An 18,940-nucleotide genomic window follows, 5' to 3' on the forward strand; every position below is an offset into this window, starting at 1 on the left:
GAAATTTATAAATGCAGCTAGGAAGGTCAAGAGTTTCAAAGCCTAAACCTTTTTGAAAGTTCACTCAATCATTTCTAACATCTTTAAAATCGTAAGCTCAGAAAAACCTCTTGCGCAAAAAGATAGCCGGTTCTTTAAAACCGCATAAATAATGAAAAAGGTCCACAGACTTTAAGTACCATTGTATAATTAAATATAAAAATCACAAATTCATACTTTTCTAGCACTGAGTTGAGTAAATTTTGTTGAATCACTTGTCTCGCGTTCGAATTCTGGTTACGGTGATGTATGTTTGTAATTGCCCTATTGCTTTAGGCTCGCATCGCATTAATCGCAATAATAGTAAAGGCGAAGCATGAGTCAATAAATTAAGATAAAAAAAGATACAATAGAAAAAAACACTCTGCGAGTGCCCCATGTTGCCATAGGAGATGAAACAAAAGACACATATTCATTATGAATGAATTATGTTAGTTATAGTTCAGTTATTATAATTTTCACTAACAACAATTTATAACAATTTCAAGCGAATGAAGCTAAATTCAAATGGAAGTTGCGCATTCAACAAACAACTCCAGTCAGACAAAATTATAGCAAATCCATAAAAAAACGTACTAGTTCTAATTATACTCGGCTGCCGTCATTCAAAATTGTCATGTGACATTTGTCTGAAATCAGCAGGTGAAGGTTGCTGGACTGAGGGTTTTTTCGCAGTTCTTATTTCTTCAGAAAAGATCGAAATTTTACAATGGCCCTAGCTGCACTTCCCTTAATCATCTTCACCGTCATTTGGGGCGTTGTAGGAATTTTCCTGCCATTCGTCGTCCCAAAAGGACCAAACAGAGGGTGAGTAGCACATACAGTGGAGGGACGGTGCGCAGAACAACTGACCATCAATTATTTTTACAGAATTATCCAGTGTATATTGATGCTAACAGCGGCATGTTGCTGGTTATTGTAAGTAAATTGGTGTACGAATCATTAGAAATGTAATGAAGGGTTGTTTTTCAGCTGGCTCTGCTGCTACCTAGCACAGATGAATCCATTGATTGGACCCGCACTCAACAAGAACTCTATTCTTATCATCGCTAAGGAATGGGGAAATAACATCGAGGACAACTAAAAGGGGTTGATTGCAGCTCGTTCACGCTATATCATTAAAGTTAGCGTAGTATTACGCAAACACAATTCCATGTATTATATTTTCGATTTAATATAAAAAAGTGTTAATAAAGTATTTGTGTTGAGTTATCAAGTAGTTTTGTGCATGTATGTGTGATTTTTAGTCATCTGATAAGTTGACAACTGTGTCAGGTGCCGATGGCGACTTGACAGTGCCTCACTGGGATCGCAGGATCCGCACTGGGAGTAAGGCATGAGTAAAACTAAAACACAAATGGCAAAAAGTTTCCCGAAAGTTACGTCGACGACTGCAGCGAAGCTGTTTGTGTGCATCAACTGTGGAGCAAAAGTTAAGGAACTTTACAAGACCTACAGTTCGTCTGTTATCAAGATAATCAAGTGTGTAAGTTTTCCAATCTCTTACGGGCAATTTCCCCAAAACATTTTATAGAATTATGTGAAGGTAATTTTGAGTCTCCTTTATGGTTATTAAGGTATCTTTCACATGCAGAGTGTGGATTTGCTCCAATTGAGACGAGTCACTAACAATTTAGCACAAGTAACCTTGTCAACCTCCGATCATGGTTATCCAAATTCAATACTTCGAATCGCTTCGAAAGCTAACAGAGAGAGGCCAGCGTAAGGTACGACTGCTTACTACTTTCCTGATACTCCATTGCCGAAGTTCCAACAGGATTTTGTGTTATTGGGATATGTGGAAAACAGATGGCCCAAGGTCAGGGGAATATGCTTGGTTTGGTTCAATTATGGGAAACCCTGTTTGGAGTAACGGTGCCGATGGTTGACTTTTTCAGTTTTTATTTTTCAATAGTGACTTACATCTTCATCATTGATAACTTATTAGTAGCTTAAGTTGAAGCTATCCTAATCCTATTTCAACGGATGGTATTATATTTATAAGGTCTGTCCGACCTTACTTCACTGTGCATTTCACGTACATACTTAAATCTTGACATTTTCTTAGTTACCAAACATTGACTTTATTTTTAAAAGAAAAGGTGCTCGCATTAAAAGCACCAGAAGATTTTCATTTTACTTAAGAATACATGCTTAATTCCAACTTAAAACTATCACAGTAATCACATATCACAGTAACTTGTGCTTATTCTCTCTGTACTCCTACCAGGCCACATTATTACTCATAATTTGGCAGGGATTGAGAAATATGGTCAATGGGGATGTGCTACCCTGTTGGCAGAATTGCTGAATTATTGGATTTGTGTGGTCTTCTGTTTTCTGGAAAATATTTCGGTCAAATTGAGAACATATTCTCGAAGTGGTTTCACTCTTGCTCCCCCCCTTTCCGACCTATCTAGTCTTCCAGTTATAAGATAGTTCGGTGCAATATCTAAGTATTCGACGTTCAAACGCTTCGCATTTATTCATGGTAGTGTTGGAGCAGGTGATCCACGTGGGTGCTCCGTAACAGATGATGGATCTTATCAGGGTCTTGTAGAGAATCAGTTTGGCTTTGGCACTAGACCTAATTTTTAAGCGTTTAGCATTTTTATGGGTACTTCTGGAAATCTGAATATCTAAATTTATAATCGTTGGCGGAACAATCCAATTGGAATAGGGCCTTGAAGTATGTTAGAGCACTTCATTCAAGACCCTAACGGTATACTACAGGATTACAGAACCCTGTAGGAGCAATGCGGTCAACATTGCGCTCGTTCGAGATTTATACCCTGATTTGAGCTGAGTCGCTGGTATCCAACGTCAAATCACGATACAAATTCCACTGCCACCAGTGAGATTGCTTCTTTGTTTCATTTATTTTAATGCCACGATAGCGCAGCCGTGAAGCACCAAATATTTTTCTACTGCTTTTGCGGCTTTGTTGGGACGGAGATTTGACGCGAAGATAAGGGTGTCATCGACATATTGGGTAATGTCAGTGTCGTTCTCAGGAATGGGAACATCAGCCGTAAAAGCGTTATATAAGGTAGGTCCCGAAATGGATCCTTGCGGTACCCCTTGTTACTAGCAAGAGATCAGAAAATTCGTTTTCCACGTTGACCTAGAATTACCCATCTTCGGAAAAGCTGATACTAGTTCTGATAATCGGAATTGAGAAGTTGTTTTCGACTAGTTTGTATATGAGTCCGTTTACCCATACAGAGTCAAAGGCCATTTCTAGATCCAATACACAGGCTACGGTTGGTTTATTGTCGACATTAAGTCTAGGAACGACAGTGTCGTGAAGGGAGCTAGTGCATATTACGTTCCGCGTATATGACGAAAACCGAACTGGCGACTAGGAATGATGTTTTTGAGATTAGAATGCTGGACCAGTTCAGTTGTCCAGGCTCTCTCAAAAACTTTTCCTAGGTTGGAAAGCAAAGAAATGGGTCTGAAATTGTTTGGCCCGGAGAAGATGCCCTTTTTTCGGATCGCAATGATTTTTGATACTTTCCAAGTTGATGGAAAATAGCCGTTATTAATGAAGTTCTTAAAAACTGCCAAAAGAAATTTTAAGAAGGCGATGGGTAAATTTTTAATTACAGAATCGGTAACCTCGCATGCCCGGAAGATTTTTTACTCTTTAGGTTGTGGGCTAAGGTGGTGAGTTCTGGGAGACTCAGAAAATGTTGCGAATCCACTAGTGTAATTACAATGTTCGTAGCTGAAAAGGTCACTAACTTATTGGAATGTTTGAAAAGGAATTTGCTAATTGTCGCTTCAACAGTCGCAGTTGAGGTCGGATCGTTTCGAGGAGGAGAGGTATTGAGCTTAACCTCAAATGATTCCGCAAGAACTTGTGCTTTTCTAGCATCACTGCAAATAGATTCACTGTTCTTAGTAAGAATAAGTTTCGGGACTTGTGGCAAAGGGCACGGAAACTCATTGTGAATCTTTCCGCCAGGGACGAGGTAGGCAAGTGATATTGATGTATCGGTGTGTCGATGTCGTATAGATATTTTTTTTTTGTGTGTGTTTCTTCATCTTATCTCAGTATGAAGCGGAAACATCCAAAAAATTGATCTTGGATGCATCTACTTAACATATTTGCTCTTCACTCCCTAGGAGAGCAGAATGTTGCGCGTGTTTGCTTCCACCAAGTTTCCCGTTTTCCCATTTTGGAGCACTCAATTAGAACAGTGTTGAGCAGCAGTTAACTAATTTGTTAGTTAGCTAATTATACGACTAATAATTCATTCAGTTATTATTTGCAATGATCGATTGACAATTGCTCATTGGTAATAACGAGCGAGCAACTAACTTTTTAAATTTTCATTCGCTATTCAAACCTTGCAACTAACAATTAAAAATCGGGAAAATTAGTTGCTCACTTATGATTATGACTAATCAATTGGTATTCGAATTGAAATAATAAAAACTTGTTGTTTCTTTTTCGTTGGTGTGGATATTTATTCTTGCAAACACCAATATTTCGGGAACCACTTGTTCCCTTCATCAGTGCTAACAAGTTCAACTTGATGAAGGGAACAAGTGGTTCCCGAAATATCGGTATTTGCAAGAATAAATATCCACACCAACGAAAAAGAAACAACAAGTTTTTATTATTTCAATTAATTAATCGTTGGAAACACCGCATAATTTCACTCCGAATTGATATTTGTTAATTTCAATTGACGATTAAACTTCTAACTAATTCTATAGGAATCGTGCGTACGAAAATTAAAGATGAAGAATTGAAGTTTCTATTAAGGTTTTGTATAAAGCAAAGCAATTTTAAAAATGTCTGTGTGTCCGTTTATTGGTTACACTTATTAGAAAACAACTGATTCTTTCATTTCCAAATACGATAGGCGGTAGGTGGTCTACGAAGTTGTTAGCAGGTAATCAGTGACATGATTTTATGTTAGCTGCTGCGGAGGGGGAGGATTTCTGTTCTGTCGGTTCTTAGCTTCAAAGAGAATGTTGTAACCGTACTGGCGCCTTTGAATTTATGAATATTTTGTAAGTTGGGTTGCCGTCTTCGAATTTAATTTTTTTGCGGAATGGTTCCGGATCGTCGGTTGTTTTCAACAGAAGAGGTCAGGGTTGGTTTGCCGCATATAAAAATGTCTCACCTTTTGTGTTATTTTGTGAAAATGAATAAATCTTTTCAAAATATCACTAGAGAACTCAAATGATATGCCTAAAACCAATTTCAAAAAAACTCTTAAACGACACCAAAAATCAAAATTTTGAACCTGCGATATTTTTCTGGATTTTACGCCGCGAGGAAACCTCAAACGGAAAATCTTTTTTCAAAATTCACGGCTTCCAAATTGAAGGGCGGCAGCGCTAAACTCTTCCATGGTAAACAATCTGCGATCCGCACTCATTAGTCCAAAAACCTCTAAAAAGTACAATTACGGAAAACCTGTTCGCACAACACCGATAACACAACGACGGCAACACTGCTTTAACATCCCCATGCAAAACATTACCCAAATTTCAGAACATCTCCCAGTCCCAAAAAATCCATGCAAATTTTTACACAATTCATAACAAAATTACAAAAACTTCCAAATGTAATTCGCCTACCCTCCAGTAATATTCTATTGTTAATTATCAATCAAAATCGCTGAATAATTCGTTAGTTAACTGGTTTTTCAATTAACTGATTTCCGTACAACTAACCGTTAGTCAACTGAAATTGAAGTAATAAAAACTTGTTGTTTCTTTTTCGTTGGTGTGGATATTTATTCTTGCAAATACCAATATTTCGGGAACCACTTGTTCCCTTCATCAGTGCTAACAAGTTTTTTAAACTTAAAACTTAAAAGTTTTTTAAACTTAAAACTTAAAAGTTTTTTAAACTTAAAACTTGTTAGCACTGATGAAGGGAACAAGTGGTTCCCGAAATATCGGTATTTGCAAGAATAAATGTCCACACCAACGAAAAAGAAACAACAAGTTTCTATTACTTCAATTAATTAATCGTTGGAAACACCGCATAATTTCACTCAGATCAACTGAAATTGTTCGAATAACGAATGAATTAGTTTCATTCTTTAGTCGCAATTAGCTTTTACCCAACACTGCATTAAAATCCATTACCAATTTTGATCGCGCATCTCCCGTCGCGGTCGACGGACGCAAGACTTTTCCGTCTCCATAGAATTTCAAAGGATGTGCAGGGAGTTGAATCTCCTGTGGATAGTCTTCTTGCCATGTACATAATGAAGTGTCATTTAGTGTAAAGTCGCATTTACGATGCGCAAGGAACTGAGTGTAAGGCGATTTAAGATTTTAGTATAGTATATTTATGATAGTATATAGCAAGTGGTAAATTTTGTTACGATGGGAATTCCATGACGTAGAACCTTGCAAAGTTACAACTTTTACGTTACATGGTGTTTAACGTTTAAATGAAGTCAACAGCCAATCACAACAAGTGGTAATGCGGCTAGAGTAGGGTTAGTAGGGAATTTAATATGTTTAAGTAAAGCAACGATGATCGATATCTAACTTTTATGTTACCATCCAGATACCCGGGTGCCCATTTGGTATCTGTTACTTGTCACTTTCGTCCTTGAAAAATGGCTGAAACCCTCTCGGATTTTCACGATTGTTCAATTTTCTCTCAAATTATAAGGCATAATTTGCACTGCAACAATGTTTTTCATTTTTTTAAATAAGGAAATAGTTAAAATACACGTAAATGCCACTCGGGGTACCCCTACAAAAAATTTATATTATTCGTGTATTATATCATAAAGCAAATATGTTTCTAGACGGAAAATGTAGATAGATGTTTTTAGACAAATAAGTTATGAGAGTTTATTTCCATTTTGTATTCTTCATAAAGTATATATGTAAGTACAATGATATAACTACATTTCACATATTATCATTACGAAAAAAAAGTATCTAATTTTTGATATTTACGCACTAATAAAAAAATGATGAGATTACTACTTTGTAATGTAATGTAAGATGTATTCAACATAATTTGAATTTTAGTTATTTTTCCGAATCTTCGTTATAAAAGGGTTTACATCTACCGCAACACTTCCTTGTCCTTTTTCGATTTCGAATAGGTTCCTTCCTGCAAATGTGCCATGATACTTTTCTACCAGTGTTGTTTCGCGGCTGATTGACGGGAACCTCTAACTTTTGATCGCCAATTTCATTGGTTGATTTCGCATAACCATCATCGGCATTGCTACTTCTTATGCGGGCTATCGTCGTAAAAGCCTCCGTTGATTTTCTGGTAATCATTTTATTATTTTCGTAATAAACGATGAAGCACCAAAAGAGGCAATAGCAAGAATGTTAAAGAAAAAAGTAAACGATCATCTGTTCGTTCGCCGTTGAGTAGTGTACCTCAGGACCATTTGCCCCATGGTATTGACGCCGCCTTTAGCTTTATTCGCTAAATCATCATCTAAAAAATAAATAAATGTATGGATTATAAAAGCTTTACGCCCACATTAGCAAATATTGTTGTATAGGTTACCTCAAAGCTTCAACTCTTTTCATCTCCTCTATTGTTTTACAAATAAAAATTAAATATATTTTCCCATATTTTTTATTCCCGCAAAAGAATGGTACTTGCAGTTGTATGCCGTAGGAACATCCGAGACCAAGTTTTGTTTATTTAATCTATCAGTTGCATTACTTAATTGATCGCTGCCTACAATGCTGTGATTAAAATATTTTCAAGTTGTGGAACAGAATTTAGGACCTTTTCAACTACTGGAATAGGCAAGTGCCTGAAACAGTAAATAGTTTTTTAATTGGCAAAGATATTCATTGCAGCCTTTACAATATCAGGCTTCTGAATTTCAAATCTGTTGCACGCTTCCTTCAATACTACTAAATTACCATCATCATCTATCGATATTCGAGGAAGACCTCGAGCGAACTATTTTCTTTTTAACCCTTAACATACCAAGCCTTTTCGTCAACGTTGTTTGCTTTCTTACGGATGCCATGCTTTTTTTAGGTTTTCTCTATTACTTAATTGATCGGAAAGTTAAGCATTTGGGTATATATTTCGGTAATCAGATAATAATTTTTAAAGTTTTATGTAAAACGAACCTTACTAAAATCGATTCACTGTCTGTCTGTCACACGCACTTTTTTCCAAAACAGCTAAACCGATCCGAACGAAATTTGATGAACATGTTGGAACTTTGAAATCCCACATATACAGTGAGTGACATAAATTTCCGTGGATTTTCAAGGAGGCTCTCCATACATGCAGAAGAGGGATGTACATTTTTTTGCCGAATATAGTTGAGTTGTAAAGTGCGCAAGTAAGGAGTCAAAATGTGCATACTTAAAGTGAGAAATCTTACTTTCGGAAACCACACACATCACTTGCCACATCTCTCAGAAGCTTCGATTGCACGTTGCTCGTGTCATGGTTCAATTTGTTCCGTTCCGGTTCCCTTAGGATCACCAAGCTCTCTTGCGCCTCCAACTTCCTACTCTTCCCGCATTACTTGATGACGTCTACGTTGTCCCATGTGCTATGTCTCTCATCTGGGATGTGCTGTGCTATCATTGATTTCAGCGTTGTGCTCTGTTTATTCTTTCTCTTAGCCGTTGCCGCCTTTCTCTCGTGCTCTCCCTTGACAACCGTCTTTTTGCTTGTAGCACTTCTCACAATCTGGACATGTCACTTTATATATCCCGCTGGATTAGTGTTTCAATTTGCAACGTTTGGGCGATCTTAGCCTACTTCTGAGCTGGTGAACCCTATTCTCCATCACACTACGTCGATTTTTAACCCTTTCATCGTTTTTATAAGTTTCGACGAAGCCACGGAGTGTGTGACCCCTATTCTACTTTTTCCTTTCAAGTTATTAACGAGGGATGCCAGTGCCCTTATTTCTTGCAGTGTCGCCTTTTCCACATGAGTTTTTCAACAATCGACCGTTGGAAGCCGTTCTTTCCTAAATTTTTCAACACTGAGGAAGACGATGAGCAATTGGTAGATAATGTGGATGGAAAGGGGCCATTTTATGTGAAGGGGGTTGGTTTGAATTTTCCGGAATCGTTCGCTAATGATCCTTAAATCAAGAAATGGGAGTTCTCCATCATCTTCTATCTCCATTGTGATTCTTAGGTTCCGATGTACATTATTCAGAACTTTCAGCATCTCCTCCACTTTTTCTTCATGGACGATGATGAAAATGTTATCTACATACCTTGACCAGATCTTTGGGAGCAGGCCTTTGGAATGTAAACCATTCTCAGTGTTGTCAGTCAAAAAGGGCAATAGCGGGCTCCCCAGTTGTGCTATAAAACTTGATTATTTTAGCTATTATCGTTGCAACAGTAGGAAATACCGACATTTGCGAGAGGAAGAAATAAAATTATTACAATTACCTTTGCAATGACTTTAGGATCGTAGAGAGCCCAAGGTGAAAACTCGTGTCTAGAAGTACGAAAATTCCTACAATTACCAATGAAGTTATAAAAGGTTAAAGCTTCCAATTTAGTGTGAATTGCCCGGAATACATCATACATAGGATATGTTTTATATGTATAGCAATATACAGCAATATCACAATAAAATTAACGGACTGAGATGCAAAACCCCATATATGGCCTTATGGAAGCATCTTATTTCGACTGTTTTAGCTTTTCGTAGTTATTTATATATCAGCCTCAGTTTCAGGAGAGATATACACACATATATTCATAGGAAGCTTGCACGTAGTGTCCAATTTTAAAAGATCACGGAATTCCATGAGGAGATAGATTATTGAATAAACATGATTGGATCCTTCAGCAGAATAATACACCGCATCACAGAGGAAAGATCGTGAAAACTTATTTGAATAGTCTTGATTTACATACGAAGTAGACGTGTATCTGATACGACCAGAAACAAAACTGAAACAATTAAAATTAATAAAGTCCATACCTAAATGATAGCAAGCTTTAAAGCCGGTAATACTAAGTGATTAATTAATTGCTCAATTAACTTAATTTTTTACTAAAATTCAGTTAAATTTATTTTTTTTATGGATTTCCAGGAAAATGCATTTATTGGAATAATTAGTCCGATGTTAAACTTTTTTGTCACTTAATAAATCCGCTAGAAGGTGCTAAAAGTGAATTAATTAGTTTCACTATATTCAGGAGTTGTTTTTAGTATTCTTTATGATAATATGAAAAAAGCTACTTTCAAAAATAAAACGGTAACATGAAAAAATCAATTGCGAAGTTAAAATTTGTAGAAAAACTCCTATGTTGAACTAGTTATGCTCACCTGTGGATTTGGAAATACATAAATTTTTAGCTATGTAATGTAATGGGTAAACGTGCATTGAAAATTCCTCATATAACAAACACGCAAAACTTCTTATATCTGAAGTGTCCACTTTCCTTATTATTATTTCCGAGTTATCACAATCTCGGCAGATGCCGGATTTTACCTAATACTAGCACTAAGTGCCAAGCATTTAGGCTCGGACGATCCTACCTACTTAAAAACTAAAGGGGCACTGGTGGTGGTGGCCGGTGGTAGGTCAGTGGGAGAATCCGTCGAGTACTCCCCGCAACATCGAGCACGTATGCAGAATGGTGTACTTCTGCATGGTTTGAACCAGACTGTGCGAAAGTCCCAGGACATCAAGGGAAGCCGTGAGGGATTTAGGTACAATACCTGTAGCTGACAATATTATGGGAACTACAACCACCCGCTCGAGACGCCAAATTTCTTTGATTTCCCGAGCTAATGGCTCATAGTTCACCTTCTTCTCCACGTATTTCCGTTCAATGTTGCTATTATGGGGGATAGCAACATCAATAATATACGCGGAGCGACCCGTCTTGTCAACTAGCAGTACGTCAGGCTTGTTGTGCGCGGTATGGCGATCAGTCAGAACTTGCCGGTCCCAATACATGCTGTAAGCAGAACTATCAAGTACTGCTTGCGGCTCATATCGGTAAACCGGACATGTCCCCGTGATCAGCCCATGCTTATATGCAAGGTTTTGATGGATAACCTTACATACAGCATTATGCCTGGTGATGTATTGCACCGGTGCCATAACAGTACAGCCAGAAATGAGATGGTCCAACGTCTCTAACGCCGAACCACACATTCTGCACTGGTCGTTCTCCACCCGTTCTTTCATGATGAGCTTTTTATAAGCTCGGGTGGCGACCACGCCATCCTGAATGGCACACATGAACCCCTCCGTCTCAGCAAAGAGCTCCCCAGCACACAGCCACCTGTTCGACAGATGCAAATCGACAAATGGCTGCCAAAGACAATTCACGTGTTTACCGTGCATTGCCTTCGACTTCCATTCCTCGATCCGCTCTTGGTCCGACTTCACCCCACTCAGAGGATTGAAAGATCGATCCTTCAAGTTAAGTGGAGTCAGTCCACAGTCTGCCTTACAGACAGCCGCATGCAAGGGGCTTGCCTGCTCTTTACTGTAAAAATAAGCGCGCAGCGAGTCGACTTGGCGATGATGTTGTGCCGCCACGTCAACCACGCCCCTACCTCCGATGTCACGAGGCAGGTTCATCCGCTCCACGGCAGACTTTGGGTGATGTATTCGGAATTTGGACATAGTTGTCCGTATCCGCCGCTGGACGTTTTCCAGGTCGGTCTTCGTCCACGGCAATATTCCGAATGCATAAGCCAGTGAAGGGATAGCGAATACATTCAACGCGCTTATTTTATTCTTCCCCGAGAGATGGGATTTCAGCACCAGCTTTACACGTCGCAGGAATTCGGACAGCAGAGCTTCCTTCAGATCACCAACTCGAGCATGGGTTCCTTGCAGAATTCCTAGGTACTTGTAGAAGTCTGTCTCGGTCATAGCTTCGATGTGGAGGTCACCAATGCTATGTCCGGCATGCGGCTCGTGATGACCTTTGCGAATGGCTTGGATTCGACATTTGTCTAATCCAAACTCCATCCGAATATCACGGCTGAACATGTCTATTATTCGCAACAGACTTCTAAGATGGTTGTCAGTACCAGCATACAGCTTGATGTCATCTAGGTACATTAAGTGTGTCAGTTCGCACTTAGCACGTAGGCCATATTTTATTGCAAAACCATGCCCTCTAGCATCATTCAGTAGCCACGAAAGGGGGTTCAGTGCCATACAAAACCAAAGAGGACTCAATGAATCCCCCTGGAAGATGCCCCTCCGAATACGGATGGGCTCTGAGGTATTAGCACCCTCAGATGTACGGACTGACAAGGTGGTATGCCACCCTTCCATGACTGTCGCCAAAAACTTTATTAGTTTCGGATCGATTATTTCCGAGTTATCACAATCTCGGCAGATGCCGGATTTTACCTAATACTAGCACTAAGTGCCAAGCATTTAGGCTCGGACGATCCTACCTACTTAAAAACTAAAGAGGCACTGGTGGTGGTGGCCGGTGGTAGGTCAGTGGGAGAATCCGTCGAGTACCCCCCGCAACATCGAGCACGTATGCAGAATGGTGTACTTCTGCATGGTTTGAACCAGACTGTGCGAAAGTCCCAGGACATCAAGGGAAGCCGTCAGGGATTTAGGTACAATACCTGTAGCTGACAATATTATGGGAACTACAACCACCCGCTCGAGACGCCAAATTTCTTTGATTTCACGAGCCAATGGCTCATAGTTCACCTTCTTCTCCACGTATTTCCGTTCAATGTTGCTATTATGGGGGATAGCAACATCAATAATATACGCGGAGCGACCCGTCTTGTCAACTAGCAGTACGTCAGGCTTGTTGTGTGCGGTATGGCGATCAGTCAGAACTTGCCGGTCCCAATACATGTTGTAAGCAGAACTATCAAGTACTGCTTGCGGCTCATATCGGTAAACCGGACATGTTCCCGTGATCAGCCCATGCTTATATGCAAGGTTTTGATGGATAACCTTACATACAGCATTATGCCTGGTGATGTATTGCACCGGTGCCATAACAGTACAGCCAGAAATGAGATGGTCCAACGTCTCTAACGCCGAACCACACATTCTGCACTGGTCGTTCTCCACCCGTTCTTTCATGATGAGCTTTTTATAAGCTCGGGTGGCGACCACGCCATCCTGAATGGCACACATGAACCCCTCCGTCTCAGCAAAGAGCTCCCCAGCACACAGCCACCTGTTCGACAGATGCAAATCGACAAATGCCTGCCAAAGACAATTCACGTGTTTACCGTGCATTGCCTTCGACTTCCATTCCACGATCCGCTCCTGGTCCGACTTCACCCCACTCAGAGGATTGAAAGATCGATCCTTCAAGTTAAGTGGAGTCAGTCCACAGTCTGCCTTACAGACAGCCGCATGCAAGGGGCTCGCCTGCTCTTTACTGTAAAAATAAGCGCGCAGCGAGTCGACTTGGCGATGATGTTGTGCCGCCACGTCAACCACGCCCCTACCTCCGATGTCACGAGGCAGGTTCATCCGCTCCACGGCAGACTTTGGGTGATGCATTCGGAATTTGGACATAGTTGTCCGTATCCGCCGCTGGACGTTTTCCAGGTCAGTCTTCGTCCACGGCAATATTCCGAATGCATAAGCCAGTGAAGGGATAGCGAATACATTCAACGCGCTTATTTTATTCTTCCCCGAGAGATGGGATTTCAGCACCAGCTTTACACGTCGCAGGAATTCGGACAGCAGAGCTTCCTTCAGATCACCAACTCGAGCATGGGTTCCTTGCAGAATTCCTAGGTACTTGTAGAAGTCTGTCTCGGTCATAGCTTCGATGTGGAGGTCACCAATGCTATGTCCGGCATGCGGCTCGTGATGACCTTTGCGAATGGCTTGGATTCGACATTTGTCTAATCCAAACTCCATCCGAATATCACGGCTGAACATGTCAATTATTCGCAACAGACTTCTAAGATGGTTGTCAGTACCAGCATACAGCTTGATGTCATCTAGGTACATCAAGTGTGTCAGTTCGCACTTAGCACGTAGGCCATATTTTATTGCAAAACCATGCCCTCTAGCATCATTCAGTAGCCATGAAAGGGGGTTCAGTGCCATACAAAACCAAAGAGGACTCAATGAATCCCCCTGGAAGATGCCCCTCCGAATACGGATGGGCTCTGAGGTATTAGCACCCTCAGATGTACGGACTGACAAGGTGGTATGCCACCCTTCCATGACTGTCGCCAAAAACTTTATTAGTTTCGGATCAATGCGATACAGATGTAGGATGTCGATTAGCCAGGTATGCGGAACGCTATCAAAAGCCTTGGCATAATCGATATAGCAACTGAAGAGGTTTCTTTGGCCTCTAGTTGCTTGTCCTACAACTACCGAGTCGATAATGAGTTGCTCTTTGCAACCCCTTGACCCAACTCGGCAGCCCTTCTGCTCCTCGGACAGAATGTTGTTGGTCTCGAGGTGCGCATTGATCGGATCGATTATTATTATTATTATTATTATTATCTACTTTTTGCCATTGGTTGTCTGTCAGGCTGTAACACACGCAAAGAGGTGAAACTATTATAGTTAAAAAGCGCAGTGGGTTCTGCGCATCTATTAATGTATTGTGTGTTGTGTTTCTATAGCACTTCTGTGGGTGCGAATCCATGTTACTAACCAATCAACTACAAACCAATACATACATACATAAATACGTTAGGAAATTCATACTATTCGGATCGTCGCCTTCTACGAATGATTTTGGCACCAAGCTGATCTCCGTATATGCAAAAAGGGGGTGTAAAATTTGTTTCACTGAAAAAGAAAGTGATAGCTTATTTCATGGGGTTATTCTCAGAAACTACTTAACCGAAAAAATTGAAAAAAAAATCACGAAGCCGCTCCTATAGAGTGTTCAAATGGGACATATCATCATCACCAACGGCACAACATTCGGAATCCAGTCTAGGCCTACCTTAATAAGGAACTCCAGGGACCCTGGGTTTGCGCCGAGGTCCACCAGTTCGATATCCCTAAAAACTGTCTGGTGTCCTGACCTACCGCTCCATCTCAGGCACACAACATATTGCCTTATAGACTTTTCGGGCTGGATTATCTTCATTTATTTGGATTAAATGATCCGCCCATCGCAACCTATTGAGCCGGATTTTATCCACAACCTGACAGTCATGGTATCGCTCCTAGATTTCGTCGTTATGTAGGCTACGGAATCGTCCATCCTTATGTAGGGGGCCAAAAATTCTTCCGAGGATTTTTCCATTTTTTCTTGCTAAGAACCCAAGCCTCCGAGGAATATATGAGGACTGGCAAGATCATTGTCTTGTACAGTAAGAGCTTTGACGTTTCGAGTGGAATAGTTTCTGTACGCTGACGTTGCCACCATATATTTTGTCTTGCCTTCATTGATGTGCAGCCTAAGATCTCGCACCGCCTGCTCGATCTGGATGAAGGCAATTTATACATCTCGGGCCGTTCTCCCCATGATATCGATATCGTCAGCATAGACCAATAGTTGGGTGGACTTAAAGAAGATCGTACCCCTCGCATTTATTTAAGCATCACGGATCACCTTTTCCAGGGCCACATTAAAAAGGACGAGAGTGAGCCTGTTGCTTTTTTCTGGCCTCAAAGTCAACCTAGTCAGTCTTATTAATTTCGTCGGGATATCGAATTCTCTCATGGCCGTGTACATTTTTACCCTGGCAATGCTATCATAGGCGGCCTTAAAGTGGATGAAAAGATGTCCATATACCAACAATTTTTCCATCGCTTGTCACAAAGAAAAAAAATCTAATCTGTTGCTGATTTGCCTAGAGTGAAGCCTCCTTGGTATGGGCCAATGATGTTCTGGGCGTATGGGGCTATCTGACCTAGCAAGATAGCAGGGAATATCTTATTGATGATATTCCCCAACGTGATACCTCTATAATTGCTGCACTGTGTGATATCTCCCATTTTATGTATGGGACAGATAATGCCTCGTTGTCAGCCATCAGGCATTGATTCGCTGTCCCACACTTTGAGCATAAGTTGATGAACCACTTGGTGTAATTGATCGCCTCCATATTTAACCAATTCGGCTGTAATTCATTCCATCGGCTATGATCTTGGGGCATATGCCCACTCAAATATATGACAAAAAACACAAAACCTTTTATATCTGAAAGGTGCAGTTTCCCGTTTCCCAACTTGTTTTATATGCTCATTGTTTTATAGATATTTTTTCTGAATAAAATCGGGAAACCATCTTTTTTAGGGCGCATATAAATTGCTAGAGGTTTATTGTCTTGTGTTTCTTTACAACCGATTTTTTTGGTTTATAAAAATTGTTCGAGTAGATTTCAAGAAAGACATCGTACCAGTTTTGAAAAACGTAATTTTGAGAAAAACCCGTTTAATTTTTCCATTAACATTTTACCGTATAATTCTTTTTTAATAATAATCAGACATTCCTGATGAATATTGACGCTTCTCACTCACTGCCAGCAGCTGCAAATAATCGGCCAAAGCTTTTGCCTTCAGAGTTCGACCCAGTTTTGATTGCCCGCTTCTCCGCCTGCTTGCTTGCTTGCTTTTGAAACAGAAAATCCCTTTAAATCTCTTGTTTCATGTTTATAAAGTCAATTAGATTTTACTATTATTAACTCAACTAGCGATAAGAATTAGGAAAAAAAAACTAAAAATAACTATAGAATTGGGTCGCCTCGGGAGCTACAGACTTTCATACTTTTATGAAGGTTATTGACCAAATTTTCATTAATTTTCTCCCACTCATAGTTTCTCAACCAGATTCAAATCACGGGAGCAAGCTGGTCACTTATAACTTTGCTGGGTTTTAACAAAAACTAAGCGGGTGACATGGTTTTGCGCCTAGCCCTGCTGAAAAGAAGGGCACCAGTCTATTATCTAGGACATGTATAGAGTCGCAAAATTTATCTTCGTAAAACGAAGCAGTTACGCACCTTATTATGCATAATACTTGCATTGGCCTTCTTTTCTTTTTTCAGGATGAGTGCCACGAAGTTGCTGATAAGTATATAGAATTTGAACCAATCATAATACTTGTCGACCTGGTATTACTCTCGCAAAGCGCATATCGTCACGTCCTGTATAATACTGATTTCAAGGTAAGTGGTGATTCTTGAAAATACAAGTTTTGTGAAAATTATTAACTGAACTCTCAATCTGTACTTCAAATTATAGCTACACTGGAAGCTCTCGCTAGTTCTCCTATTATTAGAATCATTTGCGTTATGGCGTCAAAAACTTAGCAACTTCTCCGATATTGGAAACAAAGAGGATTTTTTGGAAGAACGTGGTTTTTATATTTGCTGCCTCGAAAATATAATTGGTAATCTCAGTACATTCTACCATCAAATGCGGGATCAATTTTACATCAACTGTACTTGTTTAATTTAGATAACTTCATGATATTCGTAATTTTGCAAATAATATCGATATTTTTACGTGGAACAGAGAAGAAGAAAAACAATCGATGGGATTGGTCAAATGAAATTCTTTTATGTAAAACAATAACAATAGCCAATTTGGGGAAATTCCTTTTGCTGCCGATTATGATTTGGAAAGACAACACAACTGAATTTGGATTGTCGATACACTACTTACTTGTCATGGGTTACTTTTTATTGTCTTTCATACATGTTTATTCAGGTGAAACTCATATTTTATTATATTTATTGGAATGAAAGCTAATGTTTATTCTTTCTATTAGTTGTTACTAATATGTCGAAATTCAAGGCTTTCTTTGTGATAATTTTCACATTTATGGTGAAGCATTATATCAATGGACTGACAACAACATACCTGGAAACAAATTATTTGTGATACTAGAAGTAATTGCGTGAGTAAGTAATTAGCTGAAATTCCTATGGAGGAAAGGATATATTGAACTGAATTTAGAGGATGAAAACTATGTCAGATGTTTGTCATGCCATTTATACTGAACCATATGAGTATCTACATAATAGAAATTAAATTGAAATAAATTTAAAATGTTTTCTTGATTATATCTAAATAAACTATAATTATAAAAGCCATGAAATTGAAAGAAAGGAAGAAATTCTTAACTCTTCCTTAAAATTCACCTATATTTTATGCACATTAAATTCTAGCCATCGCAACTAAAGTTAGTCATCGAACAGAAATAAAATACATAACAGCGCTTGGTTTCTCCTCAGGGGAAGTACTCAATATTGGAATCATCTTGGCGTTCCAAGAACATACAGTTATCAGAGTTTCACAATCGTAAAGTTGACTCAAAGCTTGCTTATCGTACAGAAGTGTTTATTCAACAATTTATTTGGCATGATGTAAGATCTTGTTCATCTGGGTTGTTACAAAACAAGCTTTCATTATTTTTTTTAAATATCGGGCAAAAAATATTTGCTCCAAAATATGGGAATTCTGATTTCTGATTTATGCATTAGTATAAACCAACAATAGTGGAAACGAGAATCCATAAACAGTTTCTAAAAATATCACTCAATACTTATCTTCCATTGTAATGCAAAAACGTTTCCAAGAAGAATATTCGAACGTTTCTGTAGTCGGAAGCATTGCTTGCAAAGTCTGACTATGGACTGTTATTGTTATTATTATTGTTGATGTTAGGATAGGAGCAGCTCTACAGACCATTCTTCTTTTGGTTTTTGAGGTATGTCAGACGATAAGTATGGCCCAAAGTGTTCGTAGGTGGAGTCAGAAAAATTGCAAAGGCTGTGCTAGCTGCGTATCAGGCTCTCGATTTCGAATGCCGATTGCGTGTCCGTTGCTAATAGGCTTACTAGCAGCACATGAATAAGTGCGATGATAATAATGCGCATTCAAAATGAATTGAGAAAAAAAAATAATAAGAAAGTATAGACTAGAAATTGCTTATGCGACACAAACCTGTGAACAAGACCCATATCAAATGAAATTCAAAAAGACGAGTTCCCCCT

At 39.3% G+C, this 18,940-nt stretch overlaps 2 protein-coding genes across 2 annotated transcripts; both read left to right on the top strand.

Moving 5' to 3' along the window:
* The first annotated feature begins 644 nt into the window (after positions 1-644).
* LOC119649129 (V-type proton ATPase subunit e 2-like) lies at positions 645-1,251 on the top strand. The gene is made up of 3 exons (XM_038051134.1): positions 645-846; positions 910-957; positions 1,012-1,251. The coding sequence occupies exons 1-3, from the start codon at positions 749-751 to the stop codon at positions 1,121-1,123; spliced, it is 258 nt and encodes an 85-aa protein (XP_037907062.1). The 5' UTR covers positions 645-748; the 3' UTR covers positions 1,124-1,251.
* A 40-nt stretch (positions 1,252-1,291) lies between these two features.
* Positions 1,292-17,986, top strand: LOC119649128 (protein ARV1). Its single transcript, XM_038051133.1, has 5 exons — positions 1,292-1,525; positions 16,988-17,107; positions 17,184-17,331; positions 17,400-17,651; positions 17,713-17,986. The coding sequence occupies exons 1-5, from the start codon at positions 1,376-1,378 to the stop codon at positions 17,823-17,825; spliced, it is 783 nt and encodes a 260-aa protein (XP_037907061.1). The 5' UTR covers positions 1,292-1,375; the 3' UTR covers positions 17,826-17,986.
* The last annotated feature ends 954 nt before the right edge of the window (positions 17,987-18,940 follow it).

The sequence above is a fragment of the Hermetia illucens genome, chromosome 2, assembly GCF_905115235.1.
Source record: "Hermetia illucens chromosome 2, iHerIll2.2.curated.20191125, whole genome shotgun sequence".
NCBI classification, from domain to species: Eukaryota; Metazoa; Arthropoda; class Insecta; order Diptera; family Stratiomyidae; genus Hermetia; species Hermetia illucens.